Consider the following 25,725-nt stretch of genomic DNA (forward strand, 5'->3'; position numbering starts at 1 on the left):
GGCAGTTATCTGAATTGCTTAGAAGGCTCTATTGTTCCCTCTTCCAAAGGATTTCTCCCCGGAACAGAATGGGTGGTGTGTGCAACGCAAGTGGAAGGTGGGGGAAGGGGAAAAGTCCTGTGGATAAAGAGAGAAACAGAAGCATCGTTTTTAAGCAAAAATAATTTTTTTTTTAAAGTAACTTCCTACCTCCCACTGCAAGTGAGGCGGGATATTCCTGATCTGAAGCTTCCGACTCCTGCAGATAAATTAAAGAAAATAGTTTTAAAAAAAACCCAGAGAAAACATTATTGCAAGATAGACTATACATAGCAGTGTCATACATTTTAGCATCTGTCATACTAAAAGGGGCAAAACCAAATACAGAATTCAAAAAAACCAACAGATCGCCGAGAGGGGAATGTCAGGTCAAAACCATTTCAAGTCCAAAGAACTGTTACAGAAATACTTGTTACACATTTGACAGCTGTTACATTTCATGAAGCCTCCACTTTTCCTGAAGAGTATTTCTATTTTAGCTTTAAGGCCTTCAGTATCTAATTCTCTGTTATAAATGGGTGTGATGATCCCATGTATTAGTACTGGGTTCTCCTTTACACACTTGAAGAGGTTTTTGTTATTTTGTTTTTTATAATTCAACAAGACAATACATCACAACGTCACAATCCTTCAAGGTAAGGAATACAAATTTAAATACATTTGGTTTAATATTAAGCTTTTCATTAATCTAATGATGGACTATTTTCTAATATTTACATGATTAACATTCTTCATTCCTTATTGGGAGGAAAGGGTAAGAATCAGTAAATTTATTGTATCTTCACCCCAAATTTACATCAGTTTTCACTTATCTACTAAACAAAACATTCACTTTGAAGTGCTGCTGCAAAGCCTGGCAGTGTGCTGGCTGCCTTCACAGCCAAGTCCTTTGTCTTCTCCCTTCCCCCAAAGTGAGAGAACAAATAAATGCCAGAGATGCCACAAACCCCTTGGGATTTACAAGAATGTGTAGATTAACACAGTTTCGGCTAGGCTCAGGTATGTTTAGCCAGTAGGGTCAGCCTGACCATCCTGGGGAGCTCTGGGGAAGGGAGAGGGGACAAGAGAGAGCAGAGACTTCAAAAGTCTCAACTGCATTTTGGTACACCAAAGCAGCTAAAATAAGTGTCTTGTGTTCAAACACTTAGTTCTACCTCACATTTTAATTATTCAATAATGGCCTCTCTCAGAAAAAAATGCTTAACACTTTAAGGATTTTTTAATAACAGTTACATTTATACAAGCCAGTGAAGTCTTCAAGTAAAACAAGTTTGAGATGTTCCTGTCTAGCAATAAAATCAAAAGCTTTCCTTTTCGCCCCCAAATCCTTTTAAAATACACTCCTTTCCCTAACACCACCACCTACCCAGGCCTGCAGTGAGTGTTTTACATCTTAAAACGCTCTTCCCCACAGGCTTTGTTCAAGGCACAAGCAGAGGTTATAGCACAAAGCCACTTGCCCGAACTGCTCCTCATGTGGAGGTGCCATCCCCAACACTACAGCTACCATGGATCAAGCAACAAACATGATTTGGCCAGAAAACAGAATCAGGCCTTAGTTTTGTAGCATTTCTCAGCTGTTTTCACTCCCTCTCAAGCAAGTAGGAGCAGACTTCAGAATTTGGTCATATAAATAGGCAAGGAAGGGAGAACGAAAACACAAACCACACACAACCCTGTTAAGGTTTCATTTTCAGTAAAGCAGGGAAAGTCAGGAGCTGCCTCACTGTAATAGAGAGAGCAGAACATTTCCTTGAAACCTGCAAAGTTTCTCTCAGACCACCATCTCAGCTAGTGATACTGCTGCAGACCAGTCACCCTAAAGCAGTGACATACTGCTCTGAAACATCAAAATAATCTCACACAGCAACCTGGAACTTGCATCCTGAGGTAGAACATAAAAGGGGATGTGCATACAACATTAAAAATACTGGGCAATTTTAATACAGTAAAACCCCAAACCACAAAGTTGGCAGCCAATACACTATTCAATGTGCTTCAAGCATGTTGTGCCATTACTCTCAGACTTGTAGATTCAAATTAAAATTCATGAGTTTCCTAGCAGGGAGCACCATTCACAGAAGGACCCAAGCCCAACACCCCCATACCCACAGCAGGTCTCACCCCAGCCCCACACCCAAGTTTGGCCACCAATGCTCCCACTGAACAGGGGACATCCACTGGTGAGAAGGGGCTGGAGGGGAGGAAGTCCTTTCCAGAAACACTTATACAAGTTTAACAAAGCTACCATGTCACATCTCATTTCAGAAGGAAATCCTTCTGAAAATCTTCTCTACTGCTCGACTCCCAAATGATGGACCAAAAAATGCAATCTGTGCTTTTAATCATCTAATGCTAAGGACTAGCACAAGGTTTGGCACTGGGCTTTTTCCTTCCCCTTGTGGCTTCAAGGGACTGAAAAAGTTTGATACAATTTAAAACTTTAGCCAGCCAACATTTGTAGCCCAGAAATAACTTGAACATTCTGAAAAGGAGAAGGAAAGGACACAAGCAAGGAAGAAATATCACCTTAAAATTACTGGTTCCCCTGCCACATTCACAAACAGCAAAAGAAAACGGCAAGCTAAGTACAAAACAGGTACAGTCCTGTTGTGCACCTCAATTTATGGCAATAGTGAGACACCTATTGTACAAAACTGAAAGGTCACTTCAAAAGTACAAGAGTAGCTATAGACACACCACTTAATTTGGAGCTATTTGTACCTTCATCAGTTTCTTGGCTGCAAGTAATTTTAACTTGCCACCTAGTGCACAAGTTTGAAATCTGCTGTTTACCGCTGCATGTGAAATTTTTTATTTCACTATTTCTGTATCGCAATTAGCCGTGGGGGAAAAATATAATTGAATAAAGCTTTGCATGGCCGAGAGAGGAATCACACAGAACCTGCATAAGATCACGGACACATTGAGATTTTGCCATTTCGTTTGCTATTAGAGAAGTCCTAATACATTCCTTAAGGACGCCTACAAGCCCACAAAGCTTGTAGCTGTGCACACAGGAAGGAGGGCTGGACAGGACGCGGCTGTTCGGTGCTCGCAGGGGCTGAGGAGCAGCGAGCAGAGCGCTCCCGTCCCGCACGTGGGGCCGGAGGCGCGGATGCGGCTCCCGCCCGCCCGCGATCGCTCCTCCCGCTCGCTCGGCACACAGGGATGCGAGCGGCACCCGCTCCGCTGCTCGCCCGCGGGAAACCGGCTCTGCAGCTCCTCGGGAAAACCCCAAACCCAGTGCAAAAGTGTAGCAGAGGGAAAGGGGTGAAGCTGACAAATCCTGACTGAGTTTAACGGAGCTGCAGCTGCTTCCGTGAGGATGCGATCTGATTTCTGCAAGCACTCCTTGCACAGGGTCAGAACTCCACTCAATAGGCGGGGGAAAGGAAAAAGTATAGAGTATCTTCCTGGAAAAACACTCCCATCTCAGGCAGTTAGCGCTTTCAGGATGCTTTCCATCTTCCTCATCACCCTGTTTTCCTCAGCGAAGTAGAAATATGCAAAGATCCTAAAGCTTTTTTATGCCAGGCAGCAGAACCCTACATAGGTTTTGTTATGTTCTGCTTTGAAATAATCTCAAGTTTTGTTACTTTATGACTACTTACACTCACACCAAGTGGGTAAAACAAAAACCAGTCCTTTCTCATCCCATGAAGGTATTTTATTACACTTCAGTTTCATTTAATATTTAGCCCATCTAGTCTGAAATTCTTAGTAAAACTGTGCCAGCACCTCTCATCAATGTGACTCACATAAGACTTGTGTATGCACTTTTTCCAGTTTAAGCAGATTTCTTAATTCATTTCTCCCATTTTAAATAGATATTGCAAATAGATGTCAACTGAAAAAAAAAAAAAAAAAAGTCTGGGCAAATTAGGTTTGTGCTCTGTATAATACTAAGGTTTTGGAAAGCTACTTATGTCCACAGAATGTGAACAGGTATTCCCACTCATTTCTCTTTTTCAAAGATACCTAATAAAAAGTGTTTTGGGTAAGAAAAGAGACTTCTCTGGTTTCTGTACTCCATAAGCAATTGTTTGGCAATAATTTACTTTCCTTAAGAGGAATTGCACACATTCTGATTCTTCTTTTCAAGTACTATCCTGGTAAGAGAATTCAGTTGCTTTAAGCCACTGCTGACAACCATTTGCCAACATATTTCTTCTGGAGCTTCGTATTTGGGGCACACAAATATATCTGCAACACTGAAAACAAGTAAAACAAGCAGCCACCACTGTGCCCCTTCACCAGGCAAAATCAACATATTTGTGCTACATGTGTGCACAGAGACGGAAAGGGCAAAGTGCCACAAAGATGGATAATTTACTAAAAGCCATTTTAGTGATCTCTGAAGGGGCCACCTCTCATACATCAATACGCAGAACAAACATGTGCAGGGACACCCAGGGCTTCCAGCCCACAGGAACCCTCTACACATATGAAACAATACTAAATATGTCTTACGAAGAGGGTAGTGGGAGAAAGAAAATGCTGAAATTGTGGCTTTTCTTCGTCACTTTTATGTATACCCTTTCATTCTCTCTCTGCCTTCAATATATACACCAGGATCTCTTCCTTCAATAGATCAAGTTCCCAGTAAGTTAAAAGGGTGTCAAAATTGTCTATTTTTGCCTCCCTGTATTAAGCCTCACTGTACACTTTCACTAATACAATCTCACTCTGTATTTTATATGACACTTAGCAAAGGCAAATCACATCAGATTGCACCTCCCCATAGGGGAAAACAATCTTAAAGAAGAGAAGATAGACAATTATAAAGCAAAGAATAAAGTATCATGCTTTTGCTCACAGTCCCCGCTATTTTTTTTTTTATCTCATAGTTGTGTGAACATTTTACAGAGGGAAACAAATGCAAGTATCAAAGTGACTGCACTTCCACACGGTTGTACCTACACTCTCACCAGAGCCCTTCTTGCCATCCTCCCTCCCCCCCAGAGACATGCTGTCTCCTACTCCTTAATTCCCATTTCTCAACAATAACACCATTAATAGTCTCTTATTTCAGCAGCCATATGAACTACACACAACATTAATGCCTTAAACCCACAGAGCACAAACATACTCCTTTTCAACAAGAGCCTATGGAAAAAGACTTAAACATGTTTGAAAGCAGATCAAGTGAACATCCACAATCTTAGTCCATTGAACTGTTTGAACTCAATACCTATGGGGTAGAAAGCAAATGGTCTACCTTTGCCACTCTTAAGAGCAAGCAAAGAGCAAAAGCTTATTCATTTCCTGTGTTCTAGGTCTGTAACCATGCTGGTTACCTGGAACAGTCTTGGCACAGGTGCAGAGTGTGCCAATACCCACAGAACCAAGGCTGGTACCCCCAGTGCTGCCTCCCAGCCTGTGGTGCCCCAGCTCTGACAGCTACATGTGATGCCACTGCAAACCCACTCACCAAAACAACCCCTCTTCTCCCCGAGCTCCAAAGAATGGCAGGAAGACAAAAATTGTCAGTTCTCAGCCTTCCTTCACTGACAACACAAACTGAACATAGACAGCTGGAGATGAAACGTTAAAAAAACACCACACAGCAAAAAACCTTCTATGGAATGTGGGTAACGCCATACGGTAAGAAATGAGTTCTGTATGAAAAGTCCTGACAGGAACAGCCATGGAAACAAAGTTAGCAACTCTCCTAGCCAAATGGAAAACTGCTGGTAATCAACTGAATTTATAGGGGAAGGGAAAGAGGTGTCTTATTATTTACACTGCAGCCAGCAAAATAAAAACAGGCAGGGAAAATCCCACACAAAAGCTACCCCCACACAGAGTACATTAGTTTCTCCCCCTCAGGTTGCTTCAAGTAGCTGATGCTTGGGCACAACAGAGTGAATCAGTGTTTTTAACACACTTCTAGTGGGAAGAAAGGGGAAAAAAAAGCAGCCACGTGTACAGGACAAAATAAATAATCCTTAACTCTCAATTCAGATCAGTGCACTTGGGGGAAAAAGCAGTAGTTTTCTAGTTACAGGGTGTGGGAGGGGGAATTGTCATTATTTTCTTTATGGTAAGTGGAAGTAATGACAGACTGAGCCACTGGAGTGGTTTGTCCTGCAAGAGGTGCTGCAGTCTCTGCCTGCCCCACGCTTCACACTGAAATTTCTTGGACTTAAGCAATCTTTTCACTCTAAATTTTTCACATTTCACTCCTGAAAGTACCTCATAAACAGCAAGAAGTCCATTAAAATAAAGCTTATTGAATGGATATTCTAAGCCATCTTTATCTATGAAATTTTGTATGCATATACTCATGCAGTTAGATATCTCAACGTGTTTTTTTCCTAAAAATTAGCTCTGACTAATACAAAACCAAATGATCACACTTCCTACCTTAAATGAAGGTACTCTGAATTTCTTTCAAAAACAAACTCAGGTTCAGTTAAGTGATAAACAGAGGTGTTTATATCACTTATATTAAAAGGTATTTAATTTCTAGTCTATATTACAAGGCACCCTGATGGCACCATTACTATATTTTGTCTAATCAAGCTGTTAGCTCATGAAACAGCCAGTTCATCTTCAACTTACCTACCCTAGAATAAAGGAGAAGGGTTTCAAATACTGAATTGTTAAGAAACATCACCACTTTTTATTTCTACACACTGATCTGGTCAGCACAATACTTGAAGAGGAAATGTTATTGCTCCAATTTCAGACCCAATTCAGCAATTCAAGCAGACAAAACTTGGCTAAGCCACAGGCAAACTGCAGCAATACTTCTCTTTGTGTTGACTGATTTAATCCCAGACCCAGATTTAAAAGCAATCTATACTACGGCTCAGAATAAGGATTTTCCATAAAATTTAGACAAAGAAAACTTTTTCCCAAAGCCCACGCAAGACACAATAGTTGGCTCCTAACTACACTTTTCCCCTTTCATCTCGCACATACAGCCCAGCAAAGCGGCCGCTTCGCAGAGGTGCATTATCTCAGCATTCAGAATGAAAATATGACTCTTGGATTACCTCACAGATCCCTCTGTGCTGATGATCAAATTTCCTACCACTGCCTGCAAAACACGGGGTTTGTTTACTACCTCTGCCCGGGGCCAGCCATCGGAAAGCCGCGCACGGGGCCAGCACTGCCATGTACGGGGCCAGCAGTGCCAGCTCCGCGCCCAAAGCCACCAGCCCACCCAGCCGCCCTCTCCTTGCACGAGTAACTCGGGCACTCTGAAGGAACCTGCAGCTTTGTGAATGGACTGCCAGCTCCACAAGGGCAGCCAGAAGGTTTGTATGGGCACGTCCAAGCCCCATCGCGCAAAGCAGGCACACCGAGCAGCGTAAGCCCAGCTGCGGTTCTTGTGTTTGAGTGGATTACCTGGATAGTACGCTCTCACCTGTTATCATCTGCTTTTGGGTTTTAGCCCAACAATTCTTCACATCACTAATTAAACTAAAAGCTTATATTTATTATTTGTGAGTTCCCTTGAGTGGACCATAAAGGCACTTTAAAAAGAAAATTCTGAAGATTCTGCCATTGCCATATTAACATTGAATTTTTCATTAAAAAGGAAAAAAACTTCCATTTTTCAGGTGTTGTTAACAGAAAAGGTTGTCAAGTTTTAATTTTTTTTTAGTAAAGAATTAAACACTGCTTTAAATCTAATGGCAAGTTTTAGTGCCCTTCAGAAAAATGGCTTTTTTCATCTTTGTGGCTTGTGACATTTATGGTTGGGTTGGTTTTCTTTGGTTCCACCCCCTCTTTTTGGGGTGAGGTAGGGGTGTAAGTTTTTTTTTTCCAAATGTCACATACTCTCTTTCCCTCCTCCTCTGAGCAGGGGTCTCTATTCCTTAAACAACTCTACTATGAAGCTGATTTTGATGACCAAACTTTTTCAAGCTATGGTCACTTATCATCTATTCTCTCACCACACAACTAACTCGCTACTAACTGGGATATAGACAAAAGTGAAAATACACATGAGGTGCACAAAGGATTGAAAATAATCACCTTTAAAAGCAAAAGGACTTCTAAGCATGCACAAATATTTTGTTTACTTAATATTCTTAATGGAACACTGTGCTCAGCTTTTTCCTTTCTTCTCCACACCCCTCATTTTCTTCAGCCACCAAAATAGCCAAAGGCCTCTTCTCTCCCATCACTTGTTTTCCTAGTGCCCACAGGGCCCTGCCACTTGGAGCAGTCACTAGTTCCATTATGAACCAGCTAAGAAAATCTACATCAGCTGTAAGAAGCAGCCCCAGACCGAAATTTGTATCAGGTTCCCCTGCAGTACGTGGCCACACAAGGGGCTAGGGAGCAGCAGGTTACAAAAAAAAAAAAAAATTCTTTTATCTTTTTTTTTTTTGTAATTTCCAGTGAATTCAGCTCCCTTTAAAGAACCCAAGCAGCAAAAAGGAAAGATGAAGGATACTTCAGAGTCATTTCTGAAGCAAAAAAAAGTACCAGACTGCAATAATCAAAAAGCCAACAAGATACTTTGTTCTAAGTAGCTGCTGGATAAAGCCTTGCACTGTTTTTGTTTTGCACCTCTTCCCTACTACCATCTCTTACTCGGCAACAGTTTGCAAACCAGTAGAAATCCAATGGAAATAAGGAACACGTAGCACATACTATGTAAAATTTTGGCAACATTTTTTTGGTACGGGAGGTATGGCACCAGATTAGATCTCATCTAACAATAACTCAGTGATTCACCCTTCTCAGACTGAAATATCCAAATAAAATTAGCAGCACTCGTAGACGAATTCAGTAGCCACCATGCTGCTGAGACCAACTGCTCAACCACGAGCCCGTGTGTGCAGAGAACATGGGAAATGCTTCCCAGATTCCTGACACCACAGCGATAGACAGGGAGCACAACCTATTTTGGTCTCCTTCAGGTCACACTTAAGGGAAACTACAGTTGTTCATACTCAATTTGAGTTCACTGTACCCTCCAGATTAAACAAATTCAGTTGTGGGAGGGGAGGGAGTGGAGGGGAAACAAAATAGCAAGAGTTGCTCTCCTATGCACTTACAACATTTAATTGCAAGACCTCTTTTACACAGTCTCAGCATTTGCTACTTTTTCTTTTTGCACTATCAAATATCAGATTTAAAACATTCAGGATGAGAACAAGCTATTTCAGAACTTAAACTGAGTGTGGCATTAGGGTAGTTGAGGGACTCACCCCACTTCACCACCACCTCGCTGTTTCACCCTACTCATGCAGTTTTTAAAGAAAAGCCTGCTCACTGCCTCTCTCAGGCTACTCCACAAAAACTGACACAAATTAATGTCCAATTCCTAAAAAAGGATCTCCGTAAACAAAGATTCCTGTGGGGTCTAGAAAATGGAAACACAAACACTCATGCTGCTGAAAACACCATCTAATTTCAAAAAGCTTACCAGCTATATCTAGAATAAGTGAAATATTTTCTTAGTCTGGTTTTAAGTGTAGATGTGAACTTCAGCTACCATACTGGCTCCCTGACATTTTCAACTCTCTTCCACGATAAAAAAGGATAGAAACAAGGGCAAACTACTTCATTTAGGCAACTGTATATATGATAATATCTAAAAATATTAATAGTCCTAGTGCTTAAAAGAACAAAATACACCAAAAGTAAAATTAACAAATGCACAGAGCAAATCAACACTTACAAATGGAGCTGCAGGTATCAGGCTCTTTCCAGTGTTTAGAGCCACTCAAAGTATTTAGAGTGTGTGTGTGTGTGTGCACATGCATGCATGGCTTTCCTTCTGCATCCACACTGACTGAAACTTCCATTTTTATTACTTGCAAGAGGACAGCTTAGACTGACATGATAATTGAGCATTTGAAAGATACTATGCTCGTCATCTGATGTTCCAGCAAAATCCGGAACATGACCTGCAGGTAATTTGCTCACATGACAAAACTTTTTTTTTTGTTAAATTAAAAATAATTTCTACCTTTCAATCTCAAGGCAAATCAAGAAAAAATTTTAAATTGCTAGAAAGACAAACTGTTTCTTTTAAATCTTCTAGACGACACTAACAGGAGAAAAAGTAGAATACTCCACCAGTTTTACATCAGAAATGTCTAGCTTACTGTTTTCCCATCATCTTTAAAATAAGTAAGTTCTTCTATCTAAACAGCTTCAGTACAATAAGCCTTATTAACACAAGTTTAAGACAAACTTTTCAAGTATAAATTGATGCATGCTGTAGCCAAGACTGCACTGATGCCAACTCTCACTTTGATGCTCTAGCCATCATTTCCCCAGCACACTTTGTTGAACTTACAGAACACCAGCAAGAAGAGCTCTCAAGGGCTGTCCCTTACTAATGGCAATTCCACGTGGCCTTAAACTGATTAAGTGACCTAAATCAGATGGGATATAACACCTTCACCAGAGGAGTGCTGGAACCCTTAGGGTTTGCACTCTCACCACCAAACAGCTTCCTTTCCTTGCACCTGCCCTGGCAAAACCCAAAAGTCATCAGAAGTGACCACTCTGCTGTTTGAACTTGACATTTTTATGCTGAATATCAATAGATGCATTTCCTAATTTCTTTCCTAAATGCTATTGTTTTCTCTATATTTCTGTTACTTCTTACTTCTATTATTTGTTACTTGCAAAGAGAAACAAATTTGGTGTATGGTTTTCAAACATTATTTTCACTTTTTCAGTAATTTTCTCTGAGGAATTGTCCTCCACAAATTCAATGTTATTCACTTGCACAAAAATTTTGTGCAGAGAAGAGCACCAAATGAAATTATTTCATAGCTGTACTTTCAGAAAAATGTAACATGTTATTTAGAAGACCTGCACAGTCTCCCATCAAAAAATTTTATACCCTTTTTACACCCTTGAAGAATAGAATGTGCCATCCTTCAGCTGGTACATAGAACTAAAGAGACACACCTTGCACACATAAGCAATATTTTATATATTAAGGTGTGATCTAAAGACTGGTTACTGAAAAAAAATTAGCTCTCTAGCTGACATATTTTAAGAAGTGAATCTATGCAGTAATAACCATGTAATTTTTTTTTTTTTATGAGCAATAGGTTTGCTCAGGGTAAGTATATCTATACCAGTAAATCCTCATGCACAGTAAATAATTTGTACTGCCATAGTTAAAGCACCACAGATTGTGTGTAAACAGTCCTTTGCAATATTTTATATTTTTATATTGACTTAATAGAAATGCTGTTAATTATATCTTGCATTGAACTTCATTTTTAAGAATTACCAAAACAATCTTCTGTGCTTTTGTCATAGCAGCTTTGATTAGTGCACACAGGCTTACATAGTATAATATATGAAAGCAATCCCTGAGCTTTCATACCAGGGCTTGATTAAAGCCTTAGAGTATCATTTCATTCTGTTCAACTGGAAAAGTCAACAACTAAAATTCAATTGTTCACTGACTTTAAATTATGCAACATTTCAATTCTACAGTTTCTTTCAAAGGGAAGTTATTCTGAAAAATTGTTTGTATATAAGAAGTGTGAGTGTATTTTCTTTAGCAACATTTACAATTAATATATAATCATTTCCTCCACATTAGTAATGCTATTAAAAAATTTACCCTGACTTTAGCTAGTGGTATATAGAGCAATTATAGGATAATACTATCACCTTGTAAATAATTTCTTTTTTTTTTAATTTCTTTTTCACAGAAAACAGGATATAGCATCAGATTTTGAGGATGAATTTCACAGACAGCACTGACTTTTTCACAGTCATTGTAGATTTGAATACACTGCCATGACCAGAGAACAAAAAATAGAGTTTACATTTCTGCACTGGAAAGTACACTCTTTACAGAGCATTTAACATTGACATTGTTTTAACTCACTTCACATTAAACTAAGCAAAATGGTAATTTTTGATTAGTTACTCTTAAAGAAGAGAAAATGCTTATATCATGCTACAGCTAACCAGTTAAATCATAAGTATAATTTATAAGTTAATCATTATTAGCGTTAAGATTATTTGCATTTAGTAAGTTGCAGTTTTCAAAGACATGGCATTTTGCTGGGTATTTAAATTAAGATTATGAGCAAAGTTCATACGAACTAAGATGATAATTTTGACCACATTTAATAAATTATTTAGCAGATAATTAGTTTGACTTTAGTTTGTATACAGATGTTCAAGCTTATTATCACACAAGATAGTAATTATCTTATTTTTACAATCACATGGCACTGATTCATAAACAGAGATACCCAAATTAGGTGGTACTTGCCCCCACAAACAGATTGAGTTGCTTTTACCTGAGAGCACAGTTTAGCATAGTTTAAATATGTCTCTCAGAGCTTCTAAATTCAGCCTTTCCACCTGGATATAGATATACCCAGCAACTCAGGATTTAAGAACATTTTTTTAAAGACCTGGAGAAAGTTAAAATAGCAAAAAAAAAAAAAAAAAAAAGAAGCTTAAGGAAGATTGTGGTGTTGTAAGATATTTAACCACAGATGTAAGTCACCCTTCTTTGGGGGTTACTGATCACCTTTTGCTAACACTACTGCTTGTGCATCTTTACTTCCCACCATTATCCCCCAAAAAATTCAACTTATTTCAAATGATGCTGGCACCAGCTTCATGCCTAGAGCTGGACTATGCAATGAGACAAAACTAGCAGTAACAACCAGAACCAGAATACCAAAAACCCCAAAACAAAGCAATCACTGCCTCCCCCAAACCTCAAAGACATGCTTTAATACTTCACAGCCACATACACATTACACACAGAGAGCAAGGGAAGTTCACAGGGATGGATGTTAGAGGGAAAAGAGATCAGGGCACCTCCTCAGCCCCCCTCAAACCAGATCATCCTCTCCTTATCTCACCCCAGTCTCAACAGATAAGTGACACACCGCAGCCACCTCCAGAAAACTATCACTGCTCTAATGCCATTTGGAATTTGTAGCCTTTCATCATGGTAAAACATGGTTAAGTTTTGGACAGACTTTTCCATGCTTTGCCCTTTTTTTTCCTTTTACTGCCCTTTTTGTCCAAAGGTACCACCCAAAATGACACATCTGGTGACACAAGGGAGAACTATGTCAAAGAGAGGCTTTCTGGAATACAAAAATCACATGTGATTTCCACCAGCGGTGGAAATCTAGCTTAAAAAGTTAACCTCAACTTCAACTTTGATTTGAAAAACCATTTTTTGAAGTGTTCCAGCACAAAACACAGAACACAGCCCTTGCCATGCAGCGGGAGGCTGAAATAACCACGCGTGCGGCGCTGGATCCGAGCAGAAGTCTCAGTTTCACGTTAAGATGCTGAGCTTAGCGTGTGCAAAACCAGCAACAGTCATTCTGGGTGAACTCTGTGGATCAGGCGACGTGAGCCCAAGGGCCAGGAAGAAAAGCAATATGCATAAGCTCATTATTTGCCACAGAGGCAGGCAAAACCCAACCGCGGCCACTGAATGAAATGCTGTGATTTTAACAAAGCTAGTCAAACACAAAGGTAGAGCAATCCTTATAATTTCAAGACTTCAGTTAATGACAAGTCTTCAAACTGTTTTCCCAAGACTACTTCCAAGAAAAAATTGGTAGCTTCAACTATAAACAGGTTAAACACAATTCTGCTCGTGCTTTGAGTTCAACTGAACAACTGTCACAAAACCCAGTTGCACAAAGGGCGTGTCCACCACTTTTATCTAAAGCTTATCATACTATGTTAAATGCAGAATTTGGGACATATTTACATGTCAACAATCACTTCTTGTTTAAGACTAGCCAGTGCAAAAGAATGGGAAGAAATCACATGATTTATAAAAATCCTCTCTCAAGTGCATGACAGGAAAAAAAAAAGAACATTTCTGAATAGAGGTGTATAATACACTCTAAATAAATACAAAAAGCAGCAGCCCTGAGCAAGGCATCAAATAGAACAGAAACTCACCATTTGCTATTAAGACTCAAATCATCACTGAGGAAAAAAATATCTTAGTATTTAATAAAAAAATATTCTCTACTTTCTGACAATTACAACAATGTGGTGTGTTTGGTTGCTTTTGGGGGTGGATTTTTTTTTTTAAGTATTTTAGCGGAATAAGCATTCTGATGGATCTTCAAATGAACTAGTATTAGCAGGACAAGAAAAATTTTACACCACTCCTACTGAGTTCCAGAATTAAACTCTGAAAAGAAATTTAGTAATGACTACACAGTATTTAAAAAAAAAAAAAAAAAAAAACAACAGTAAGAGCTGTCCATTTCTCAATTATTTCTTGTCCTATGTTAAAAGCTTCTGTGCATGTAGAAAATTCATACAGTCAAGTATCAAACAAGTACTGAGATACCCAGCACTTCTCTCAGGTCAGCAGTAGTGCCTCCTGACCAGCAATGGCAGTTTTTAACACTTTTGGTTAGCACAGCACCAAGTTAGGCTGCTGCCCACCACCACCTAGAACTCGTTTCAGTAATCAAGCTCCTGTTAACACAAACCTCACCGTGTGAGAGCTCCTGCTGCTGATCAGCCCCAGCACCCACTGAGATCGAGAGACTCTCAGCATCCAACCCCTCTGGCCTGGCCCTGGTGAACAGCTCCCTCTGTGCCCCAGAGCAATGGTTTGCCATGAAGAAAGATGTGCTTCACTCAGGAATCCTCTTGCCCTGGTAGGAAAGACTCCTGTGCTCTCCACAGCACAGAAGTACATAACTCTAACAAACTAGCAGCTCAATGGTGAGGGGAGCCTGTGCAAGCTGGTGCACAGTTAGCAATGTCATTTGAAAAATTACTTCTAAGTTAGCTGCAATAGTCCAAGATAGACAATTTTTTTTCCCTAGCCATTACCTGCATAAGTTTGCCACCAAACTTTCACCAGAAAATCATTTAAAGCAGGTATATCAGAATATTAAAAAAGGATAATATTTACATTATAAATATAATCTATTGTCGTAGATTAAAGTACTACCTAAATTCCTCAAGCATCCCATAAAGTATGTTTTGTCCTAAAGAGACTCTTCTTTGAAATTTTTATTTTAGATGTAGGAGGAAAAATTGAACTATTCTTCCATGATAACCAGGAAGCCACCACAGCACAGAATTTCCCCAATGCTTATAAACCAAATAATCCACTCTATCACCAAAATTAAATTTCTGGATTATCTGTTCTGTAAGTGCTTTAAAACTACTGTTTTGATTGTTTTTTATTTTTTTTTAAGAAAACACAAACAAATGACTGGTGTCTTTTGCCTTTGCTAGATACTTGCATTTTCCCTACCAAAGCCAGAGACATTTTGTCACCTCTGTTTCCCAGGAGTCTCCCTGCTGCACACTGGGGGCTCAGGATTCCCTCTGAGGGCAGGGGAGGGGGGCAGAGAGTGCAGGAGCAGGATCTGGGATGAAAGTTGTGTGGAGCACCTGCACAGCACAACTCACCCAGGGCAGGGACTGCCCCAGCCCTGCCCTCCTGCCCTGATTGTTCCTGGAAAATTAGCACCCGACCTCCATCAATCCATGCTAGGTATTTCATGAATAATTCCAAATCCAAGCCCAACAAGGTTTTTACTCCATCTCTGACCGCGCTTTAATATGAAATTTCAGGAAAATAAGTAACTGCAAATCCAACTAATAACTTAAGCTTATTATTTTTTCCAACAGAAATTTCTGTTCACACACACACTAGAATTCCCTTTACTGGGAATTCTGATTTCTGCTCTACAATTTTTAATGCTCCATTAAGGTGAAGTGAGCTCCATTTTTGAGGGAAAACACACAGAACGTGTATATTTAACATTTAAAAATTAGAAAACAATTTACCAAAACAATAAAACACTTTTACTTTCAAAGAGGAAAAATGCATTAGACACATGGTGTAGACTACATATTTTAAAATAACATTCCTAAAGTTCAGCTGAGCATGAAAGTTAATCTTTCAAAAGTGAACATTCAGCTCCAGTTGCGTTCAAGGGTATTGGTACTAGGAAAAAAAAAAAAAAGAAAACCAAAAAAACTCCCAACCTTACTATTTTTATAAATTCTCTAGATATTTTTAGCTGGTCCCTTCTTAAACTGCAAATTATTTTATGGTAATAGAATCTTTTAAAATGCATATGTGGCTATATATATACACACACACACGAGAGACACACATATACATACACATTCTCTTATAAACCACTGATTGGTGAGAAATAATGCAGAGGCTACAGCCACAAGATAATCAAGACACCAAAAAATTTAAAATGGAGTAAAGCCCTTCCCAGCTGAAGATTCTCTATTTCAAGGCAGTTTCGTTTCTGTACTTAGTCCCATACCCAAGAAGACTCAGATCCCTCCTTTGACTCATTATTTGTGATCGTATCCAAATTTTGACTTAATTAAAAGCACAGAGCACCTCATTTTGCATGTGAGTGGCAGTTTTCCATTCATTCAGGCCTGCAGAAGGACAGTTTGAGCAGATGCTGATTCCCCTGCACCATGAAGAGGCAGGCTATGGGGGAAGCACATGGCTGCTGGGGCTGTGCTGAACAGGAGACATTTTATACTATAGGTTCCTCTTGTGCCAGCTGTCACAGTGATACGAGTCAGCAAAATAACAATTAATATTGCAATTTTTCATTTTGAAATTTCAATGCACTGGCAGAAAAAAAAATTGGAAAACCACCTTTTTTGGCACCACTCTTTTACTGCCTTTACATATACAGTATTTTAAGGTTTACTAGCGTCAATTAATATTGATTAATATGCACTTCATTTGCTAAGTATTCCACTACATATATCAAGATTTCTTTCTGTGTTAAATATATCTGTCTTTGAAGACACACTCACAAACCAATATTGCAGATCTGGAAAGAAGCAAAACCAGGAGATAGTACAAAATTACAATTTTTTGATACTTACCACAAAAACACGGGAGCTCTTGCTCCCGCACACAAATTTTTCAAAGCCAAATCACACATTCCCGTTGATGACAAGGAACAACCATCACTGAAGTATCCAGATGGACAGACATGCCCAGAGAGCCTGGGTAGCACCAGAAAGCACTGGGCTATCTGGTCTCCCCAGCACACCCCCAACACAGACACACAGGGAGATTTTTGGATGGCACATCCAAGATATTTTCCTCATTTGGACAGCAGAGGTAACACTCATCCAGAAAAGATACAGGGTGAAAAGGAATTCAAGTGCCTACATTTGACATGCCCAGGAAAAAAAAATAAAGGAAAAAGTATGGAAGCCTGAGACTAAAACTATAAAACAATGCTCAAGTATTTGATTCCATCATGATTCCAGACAAAATAAGGGAAAATTATGGTTTTATCTTAGCTTTCAACAGTAATTAGCAAATAACTTTACATAGTTCTATATTCTCCATCATTAGAGATGAAGAATGGACTCATGTGGAGATAGACATTTTGCATATGAAAATAAAAGTGCATTAAAATAAACTGGTCTTGAAACACTCTAGAACCATGTAAAGCACCTTGATATTGCTAAACGGATCAAACCTATTCAAACTTTCTAATCCATCCCCCTCTATATACAAAGCAAGAAGTTTTCACCCATACTTAGATTTTAGAGCATTCCATTTTTGCAGGCGTTCTCTATCCATTTACTTAATGACAAAAAAAAAGGTCCTACATCAATGTTGTCTTGTCCCTATCTCACTGAGCTCATTAAGGATGAACTCATCAGAACAAACTGTCTTTAGCTGTGGTCCATGCCACTACGTATTTTTCACCAAAATCACAGGACAATAAAACACTAAAAGATAAAATGACCCTAAGGAGAGGAACAGGTTTAAGGAGTGAAGAATCTTTTGTGTGAGGTTCCCTGAAGGACTAGCCCTGTCCATGGCTAAGTATCAGGTGTATTTTAATTCTGCCTGGGCCCCTCTCTCACAGGCATTATGGGAAGCATCACAGTTTCTGTTAGGTAGGTAAATCTTAGACCATTCAAAAATTTTCAGGTCAAAACTAAGCATTTGAAGTCCACCCAGTAGCTAGCCAGAAGCCATGAAAGGACTCCAGCACTGTAGAGTCCTATGCTCTGCACTTAAAAGAGTGACTGAAATGCACACAGCCCCATTTTATAAAAATGCCACCTTCAAGGTCTCAAAAATGTGGAAAATGTTATTACCCCATGCTTGAAGGGAAAAAAAGGGAGAAATGATAAAAAAAATCTTAAACATTTCCTGGTCATATTTTTACTACCCTTGAATTACACTTCCAAAATATTATTTTTTATTCCACTCCTTTAAAATTTACCATATCTATGCACAAATTAAAGTCCACTACAAGTATATTTCTCAGGCTACCTTCTGTAAAGGGAAGTTAGCAAAAGGAGAACAGAACCAACCTTTCAGGACACACATTTACAGCTGTGTTTCATGTGTTCCAGCTGATTTTTAAAAACTGCAGCAAGAAGGGATTTTTTCTTAATTAATGATCAAACAGCACGAGGAACTATAAAAATTAAATTTCCCACAATGTAACAGTTAACACGGTTGGTGAAGATTATCTAGTTTTTTCATAACAGCTCATTGTCTGTATAGGAATAGTCACAACTGATGTTTCCACTCTAGTTGTAAAATTTCAAAGATTAAAACAAAAAAAAAATCTGTTCACATCTGCAAAAACAAATGTGGAAACAGAATAAAAACTTTAAGTCACTACATAAAGTTTTGGCCCTGCACTCTCAAAACTAGTAAGTTTGCACACAGAAAAGAGAGCAGATACAGCAAAGGTGTATATTCTAACATGTCTTCTTTGAGCATATCTCTACCTTCTTGATATTTACAGAAGCAAAACTAAAAATCAATGCCACTAATTTATTTTTTTTAATAACTATGACCATTGCAGACTCCATGAATACTTTACCTTCACAAAACCATTTCCCACCTTCTTGTGCACTTGGGACACAAGCCCTCATTATACTGAAAATCAGCAACACAATCCAGTTCCCATCTAATGGTCACTCTTGGAACACAGGTGGCTGCAAGGGGGACTTGGGGCCTGTTTTCCTCAAATCAGCCTTTGGACACCTCAGCATCAGAGGTGAAGCCCAGCTGGCAGGCCATTGCTCCCCCCAAGAAGCAGCATAACCTCTAGGGTGCAGCTCTGTTACCCACTTCTCCTGCTCCCTTCCCAAACAAATCCCCCAGAAGAGACACAGGGAATTTATTTTCTCAACAAAGAGCCCACCTCGAGGTGGGGGGGGAAAAAAAAAAAAAAAAATCAGCCTTCCAACTGGAAAAGCACATCATGATTAGCACAAGTGAGGCGTTTGTGAGCATTTGAGGTACCTGAGGGCCCCAGGAGCAGGCAGAGCAGTCAGGTCTGGGTGGGAAGCCCACCTGGGCATGGAAGGCAGGCCGGGAGGCTGCGCCAAGCACACCCCCAGGTGCCCAGAGCCAGGGCTGCCCTCCCCCCTCATTACGCACAAGTGACATCAGGGCCATTTGAATAATCAGATTGCAGCCTACATCGCCTTGTGAGATGCCAGCTGCTCCTGGGCCGCGCCGAGGCCGTGCCCAAAGCCTCGCTCCACAAGTTCCACGTAGGCCACGGGCAGCCACCACCCTCCCGCCGCTTCCTCGGGAGAAAGCTCAGCTGAGCGTGGATGTGACTAACGGTGCCCTGCCTTCCCTCGCAGTCAAAACCATTACAATGCCTCCTCTAACTCCTGCATAAAGTGACCTAAACCCTTAAATATTGCAATAGCCTTCTTCCACATCGAGGGGTCTGAATGCAGAAATGCTGCATTCCTTTGGCATTCCCTCGAGATTTCAATAGTAAGTCAGGAATCTACTCCTGAGCTTATTAAATGCTTTGCACCTCCCCCAAAGTAATTCCCCACCCTTCCACCAAGAAAACCTTGACCAGGGCTCTTTTTTTCAACCACAGCATATCTCCTGGTCTGTTTTTTAAATACTTCCAGGGAAGTGGTGGGGGGAGGAAAGCCACACACAGGCTCTCTCCTTGCTTCCTTCCACAGCAGGTAGGAAGGCAATTTTGCAAACCTGGGTGTGCCCATTTCAAATCAGAAGATCCAGCAAAGGCTGGAATGCAGTGACTACTGGGCCCAAGAATTTTGCCCTGAATAGCAAGCCAGGCACACTCCATGTCTTCCAGATTCAGCTCAACTTTATGGCAGCCCTAGCTGACACCACCTCTTGACCTTCCTTTATGTGACAAGGATATGGATTACCAAACCCTTACCCTTTCCTCCTGTGCACCTCAGCTGTCCCTGGAGAAAGATACCCACAAACTACTTTTGTGAGTGATAATCTACATACCCTGGTAAAAAAAAAAATTTAAAATAAAACAACAGAAACCTCCATAAAAATCGTGTTTAAGGAGGCTGTGAGGAGGGGAGCTAGGAGTCTCCATGAGGCTGCCTCAAAGCAGCAGAGGTCAATACAATGTATTGAATAATTTTGTTGCACTACAAAACAACTTTTACTCTTACGAAGCAGTCATTTGACCAAACTATGAATTGTACTCTCATGCTGAAAGACAGACTTGACGCCTGCACGTTTGGTTTTTTTTTTTAAATGGCGTCACTTCTCCAGCCATGTCTCTGCAGCCCGCTGGAGAGCACAGGGCCCTTTGGAAAGCGCTTCCCTTCCCACAAACACACTGGGTGGGCCTGGCCAGCGACACCCCCACCACGCCCCAGCTGCTCCCGCACCTTTCCCTGCTGCAAAAAGATACAAGGACTTCAAATAAGCTACTTTGAAACCACCTTAACCACTTTCACCAACAATACTCAACATTTGGAAACTGCACTTTTGCATGTAACTAACAACTCGAAATATGCGCCCAGTAAGCAATGTTTAGAAAAACAAGGGAAAAAAAAACCTCAAACTTTTTGACACCCTCCTTCCCCCCCCCCCCAAAAAAAATTATTAGACATTTATAAAAGGAACAAGAGAGTCACTATTACATATGGAGGCCACTGAATGAATTTTAAGTGGCTCTCTATATTAGATGTGGGGAGAGGGGGAGCAGAAACAAAGGGGAAGGAAGTACAGTCATGAGAAATACAATTTAATTTTCTGTTAAACAGTAGTATAAATCTGAACTATATCTAATGCATTCCAACAAGATAATGCACGGTGAAACAGTGTTTTAACAAATAAGGGCTTTGGCTGAAGCAACGTGGGTATGCTGGTACAATTACCTCTGCAATTTTTTCAATATGCCTATATGCAGGCAACACATGCCTAGAAAAGTGCTTGAAGCTCAGTGCAGAATTCTTTTCAACAAGTTACAGACAGATAAATGTTTCTGATAATTGCTAATTCACAAATAGGACATGGTACCCAAGACAAAGAATGGACTTTTACACCATTTCAGCTGGCAGCTGAAAGAACTGAGAAATACTTTTAAACACATTAAACAATGATTTAAAAACAAAAAAAAAAAAAAGTTGGGGAAGCACCAGTGATTTTATATTTACCGTTATACGAGTGTAATGAATTTATTTTCAAAAGCATAAATAGAATGCTCTTTGTGCAAGCTTAAGATTAACAAGCATAACAGTAAATTTATTAGACTAATAGGAAATCATCAATTTTTAGATGTCCCATGGAATTTTCTTCTTAAATCTAAAAGTATATTCCATCTACAGCAATATTTTTCTATCCAAAATCTATTAAATGCAGGCTACTGTAATTCAATACTATATGCATTGCACATTAAAGGAGAAAAAGCACATATACCATAATTATTTTCAGTGAAAAGTATCAAATAAATACAACCATAAAGAGTCACATGCAATGAATTTGTCCAGAGAGGGGTTCCCCCTTCCCTTAACTAGAGCAAAAAAACCTCCATACTTTCTCAAAGTGAAGATTTCTTCTAACACTAAACAGATGATCAAACTTCTAATTCTCAAAATACCATGATAAAGTGCCTATCGAGACAGATAAACCATCTTCTCCAATCAACTACCTTAAAAAGACTGCAATTTTAAAAATAATCCTGAAATAGTAGAAGTGCCTTGTAATAAAGTTTCACAGATAGACATACTTCCCAGATTGAATAATGGAGTGCAGGAACAAGCACGTGGAAAGTTTGATCTATTTTTTTTTTTTACTCTCTAGTGCATACCAGGTTTTCTATCATATAAATATTTGTGAAAGAAGCAGGCTGAATTGCTATAGGCAGCATAAAAATACTACTGCTTTATTCCAAATATTGCTTCTTTACACGAGGCCCAACAAAGTTACTGCTTTGCAAAAATTAAACGTATATTTAGAAATTAAGGATGCATAAATCCTGTCCTTACTGGGAAGGAGTCCTTCTCCTCCTGCTTCTATAGACTAGCTCAAAATAGCGATGATAAAATCCTCTCAAATACAGATGAGACTTCTACTATGTGCCTGTAAAATGCTGCAGATTCCAACATGGCAGGATCAAAAAAATATAACCACCAGTATATTTACAAGGTGCTTTTTGTTGCTGAAGCAGAGCTCACGTGCTTGCCCGTTATACAGTGCACAACACCACATTTCATTTCCTGCTAGCACACAGATTTTAACTCCTCTCGCGGAACTTTAAATTTTAAAAATCTACACGATCATTTGCCATCAGACCACAATAATTTGCTTCTCCCATAGAAAGGTGTTTTTTTAAAAAAATAAATTATATAGTAACACTGCTGCCTGGCCAAGACACTACATTATAAATACATGGGGTGATTCTAGAAAACCTCTCGGACTGCACTGAGTGCACGCCTGTGGGTTTAAGAAAGCGGTCCATTTATCTACAGGGAAGAGAAACACAAACCTAAGCATTTTTCAAATTGCTTCTCAGTGGATAACTAAGGGCAAGGGGCGGTGCGGGGAGGGGAGGGGGGGGCTGGGGGGTGTGGATAAAAATAAATTACCTTTGTCTTTTCGGGACCGAATGTTCAACTTCTATGAGTTTCCCATGCAGCTCCACTTTACCTGCCGAGATAAACAGAAAGGGGAAAATATTCGAGCGCGGCCGTGCGTCCCCGTCTCCAGGAGCGGGCTCGCAGGGGTGCGAAGCAGGAAACGGGAGCGCAACACGTTAGCCCATTCATCGGCAGCCCGGGCAGCGGAGCGCGGCAAGGCGGCACTGCCGGCGCCCGGGGCCGCTGCCGCGGGGGAGCCGCGCTGCCCTCGCCGGGGCCCCTTCCCCGCCCCGCGCTGCGAACAGCCCGCGAAGCGAAGCGTCGTGTGCGGGAGCCGGGCTCGGCCCCGTCTGGGGAGGGGAGCGGGGGCTCCGCCACCCCCCGCGCCGCCAACTTCGGGCGATTTTGTGCGCGGAAGCGGGCGGGGAGGGAGGCGCGGAGCGCAGCCCGAGCCCGTCGCCGCCGAAGCAGCCTCTCCCAGCGGACCTGAGCCCATCTCCTCCGAGGCAGCCTCTCTCGGCAGACCTCCGCAAAGCCGCTTCACGCGAAAATAATTTATTTTTTTTTTTAAGCATACAAAAACAGGATGTCGGGCCGGGAACCGGCGCTGCTGGAGGCGGTGATGGGTGCGTGAGAGCAGCGAAGAGAAACCGAAATAAATAGCAGAGCAGCGCGGGGCGGGGGGGCGGCGGGGCTGCCCCCTCCCAAGTTTGGAGCAATTCAGCGGCTCGCCCCCAGCCCCGCGGCCTAAGCCGAGCCGAAAGGAGCCTCAGCCCGCTCCAGGGGGAGGCGGCCCCAGCGCGGGGCTGCGGGGGAGTCCAGCTGTGCCCGGGGGGTGTGTGCGGCGCTGCCCCGCTCAGGGCTCCGCGCCCGCAGCCCGCCTCCGCCTCACTGCACTCACCGCCCCCCCAATGCAGCGAGGGCCCCCGGGCGGGCAGGGCTGGCCGTGGGGCTTGGAAAAACATGGGAACCGCCGCGCCGCGGGTCCCTGGGCCCAGGCTCCCGCCCCTCCCCGGCCACTCCCGGGGGGCCGCCGCCGCGTAAGCCCCGCGCAAAGGCTCCACGGGAAGGCCGGGCGGCTCCGGCCGCGCTCGGGAAAAACAGTTCCCACCTCACCTGAGGGCGGAGGGAACGGGAACCCCCCCGGCCCCCCTCAGCACCCCCTGGAGCAGCGGCGCGGCCCAGGCCGCCGCTGCAGCCGCTCCGCGGCCGCGGAAGAGCTCGAGAGGCGGGAGCCGTCGGGGCTGCGGGGAGAGGGCGGGGGCGGTGGAAGGGGCCGCTCACCTGAAAGTGCCTCGATGGCCTTCATGGCCCAGCTCTCGTCAGGGCAGTCCACGAAGGCGTACCCCGTCTTCACCAGGAACTGGCCCGAGAAGGGTATCTTGGAGTCCTTAAAGAGACTTTCCAGGTCGAGAGGGCTGACGTTCTCGCCGAGGTTGCCGATGTAGAGCTTGTTCATCTTCCTGGCGGCTCGGGGAGGCGCGCACCGCGGGCTGCAACCCTCGTCTTGCGAGAGGAGGTGGGGAGGAAGGGGGAAATAAAACAAAATGCGATGGAGGAAGGAGAGAGCGAGAGAGAGAGACAGGGAGAGGGGAAAAAAAAAATCAGATCTGCAGCTTGTGTCCCTCCCTCTCTCTCTCGAGGGGTAAAAAAAAAAAAAAAAAAAAAAAAAAAAAGGAAAAAAAAAAAAAAAAAAAAAAAAAGCGTGGCCAAACGGGAGCCCTAAGTGCCTGCCGTGCTACCCGGGCCGCATGGGGGGCACGGGGGAAACACCCAGCGCCGGGACCGCGGATGGCGGGCTGAGAAGAGGAAAAGGAGGAGGGAAGGGGAAAAAAAAAACTACTTTTTTTGTCTTGCCCCCAAGCCCCTTTGGCAGCAGCAGGCGGACTATGAAAATGTCACACTACGTGCATGCAGGCGCCGCCTCTCCGTATTAAAAAAAAAAAAAAAAAAAAAAAAAAGAGAGAGAGAGAGAAGGGGAGGGGGGAGGGAAGGACGGAGAGAGAGAAAAAAAATTACTTGAATATTCCGGCTTTTTGAATGAGCCACGTGTTCAAACTACAAATCAACTTCTCACGTGAGGAATCCCAGCTCTTCAATTAGCGAGTGGATGGGGCGCACACACACTCACGGAGGAGGAGGAGGAGGAGGATGGCTGGGGTGAAGGACGGAGAGGGGTGGGGGGAGGCTGGACAGGACAGGACAAGTTTAGAGAGGGCCGGAGGGCGGGGGAAATGGAAACCGGAGTTGGGTGGGCTCCGGTCTGCGCCGCCTCTGCCCTTCCGCGGGGGAGTGCGCTCTGTGCGCCCCCTCCGCCCAAAAACGGCTGGGCGGCCGCACCTCCCCCCGTGTGAGCGGGGTGTGATCCCGGCGAGGGAGGGGAAAAGGCACCGCAATGCCCGCCCCCCCGGCCCGCTCCTCCCCCGCCGTGCCAGGCGGTGGGGATTATTCATCGGGGTCGTGCCTGGGCGATCCCGCTCCCCGGGCTGGGGGGAGGAGGAGGAAAAGGGAGAGGAAAAAGAGGGGGTGCGGTGGCGGGGGGGAGGCGGCCGGCGAGAGAGCGGGATCCGCTCCCGCGCAGCGCGGCTGCGTGCTGGGGGGCTGCGGGCGGGGGCGGGGGTCCCTCCAGCCCCGGAGGAGCCCCATATGGTAATGATCCCGCATTACTCGCGGTGCCCCTTGCGCTGCTGAGCCTTACGGAAAGGAGAAAGAGGGGGAGAGGGAAAAGAAAAAAAAAAAAGACAAAGGGGTGGAGGAGAGTTGAGGGATGATGAAGAAGAGAGTCCTGGGGCGAGGGAGCTGCCCGGCCCGGGGAAGGGCGGGGGGGCCGCGCTCCCTTCCCATCTGGGCGAT

The 25,725-nt window shown here is 42.5% G+C and overlaps 1 protein-coding gene across 1 annotated transcript in view; it reads right to left on the reverse strand.

Moving 5' to 3' along the window:
• The window catches only part of IGF2BP3 (insulin like growth factor 2 mRNA binding protein 3), a 112,348-nt gene extending 87,241 nt beyond the window's left edge, over window positions 1-25,107 (reverse strand). Inside the window, exons 1-4 of the mRNA XM_058805763.1 lie at window positions 24,892-25,107; window positions 24,157-24,378; window positions 22,882-22,942; window positions 190-238 (exon numbers count right to left, since the gene is read on the reverse strand). Of these exons, the coding sequence (XP_058661746.1) occupies window positions 190-238; window positions 22,882-22,942; window positions 24,157-24,331 (285 nt within the window). The 5' untranslated portion in view covers window positions 24,332-24,378; window positions 24,892-25,107. The remainder of the gene's footprint in view (window positions 1-189; window positions 239-22,881; window positions 22,943-24,156; window positions 24,379-24,891) is intronic.
• Window positions 25,108-25,725: the final 618 nt, after the last annotated feature.

The sequence above is a fragment of the Ammospiza caudacuta genome, chromosome 1 (assembly GCF_027887145.1).
Source record: "Ammospiza caudacuta isolate bAmmCau1 chromosome 1, bAmmCau1.pri, whole genome shotgun sequence".
NCBI classification, from domain to species: Eukaryota; Metazoa; Chordata; class Aves; order Passeriformes; family Passerellidae; genus Ammospiza; species Ammospiza caudacuta.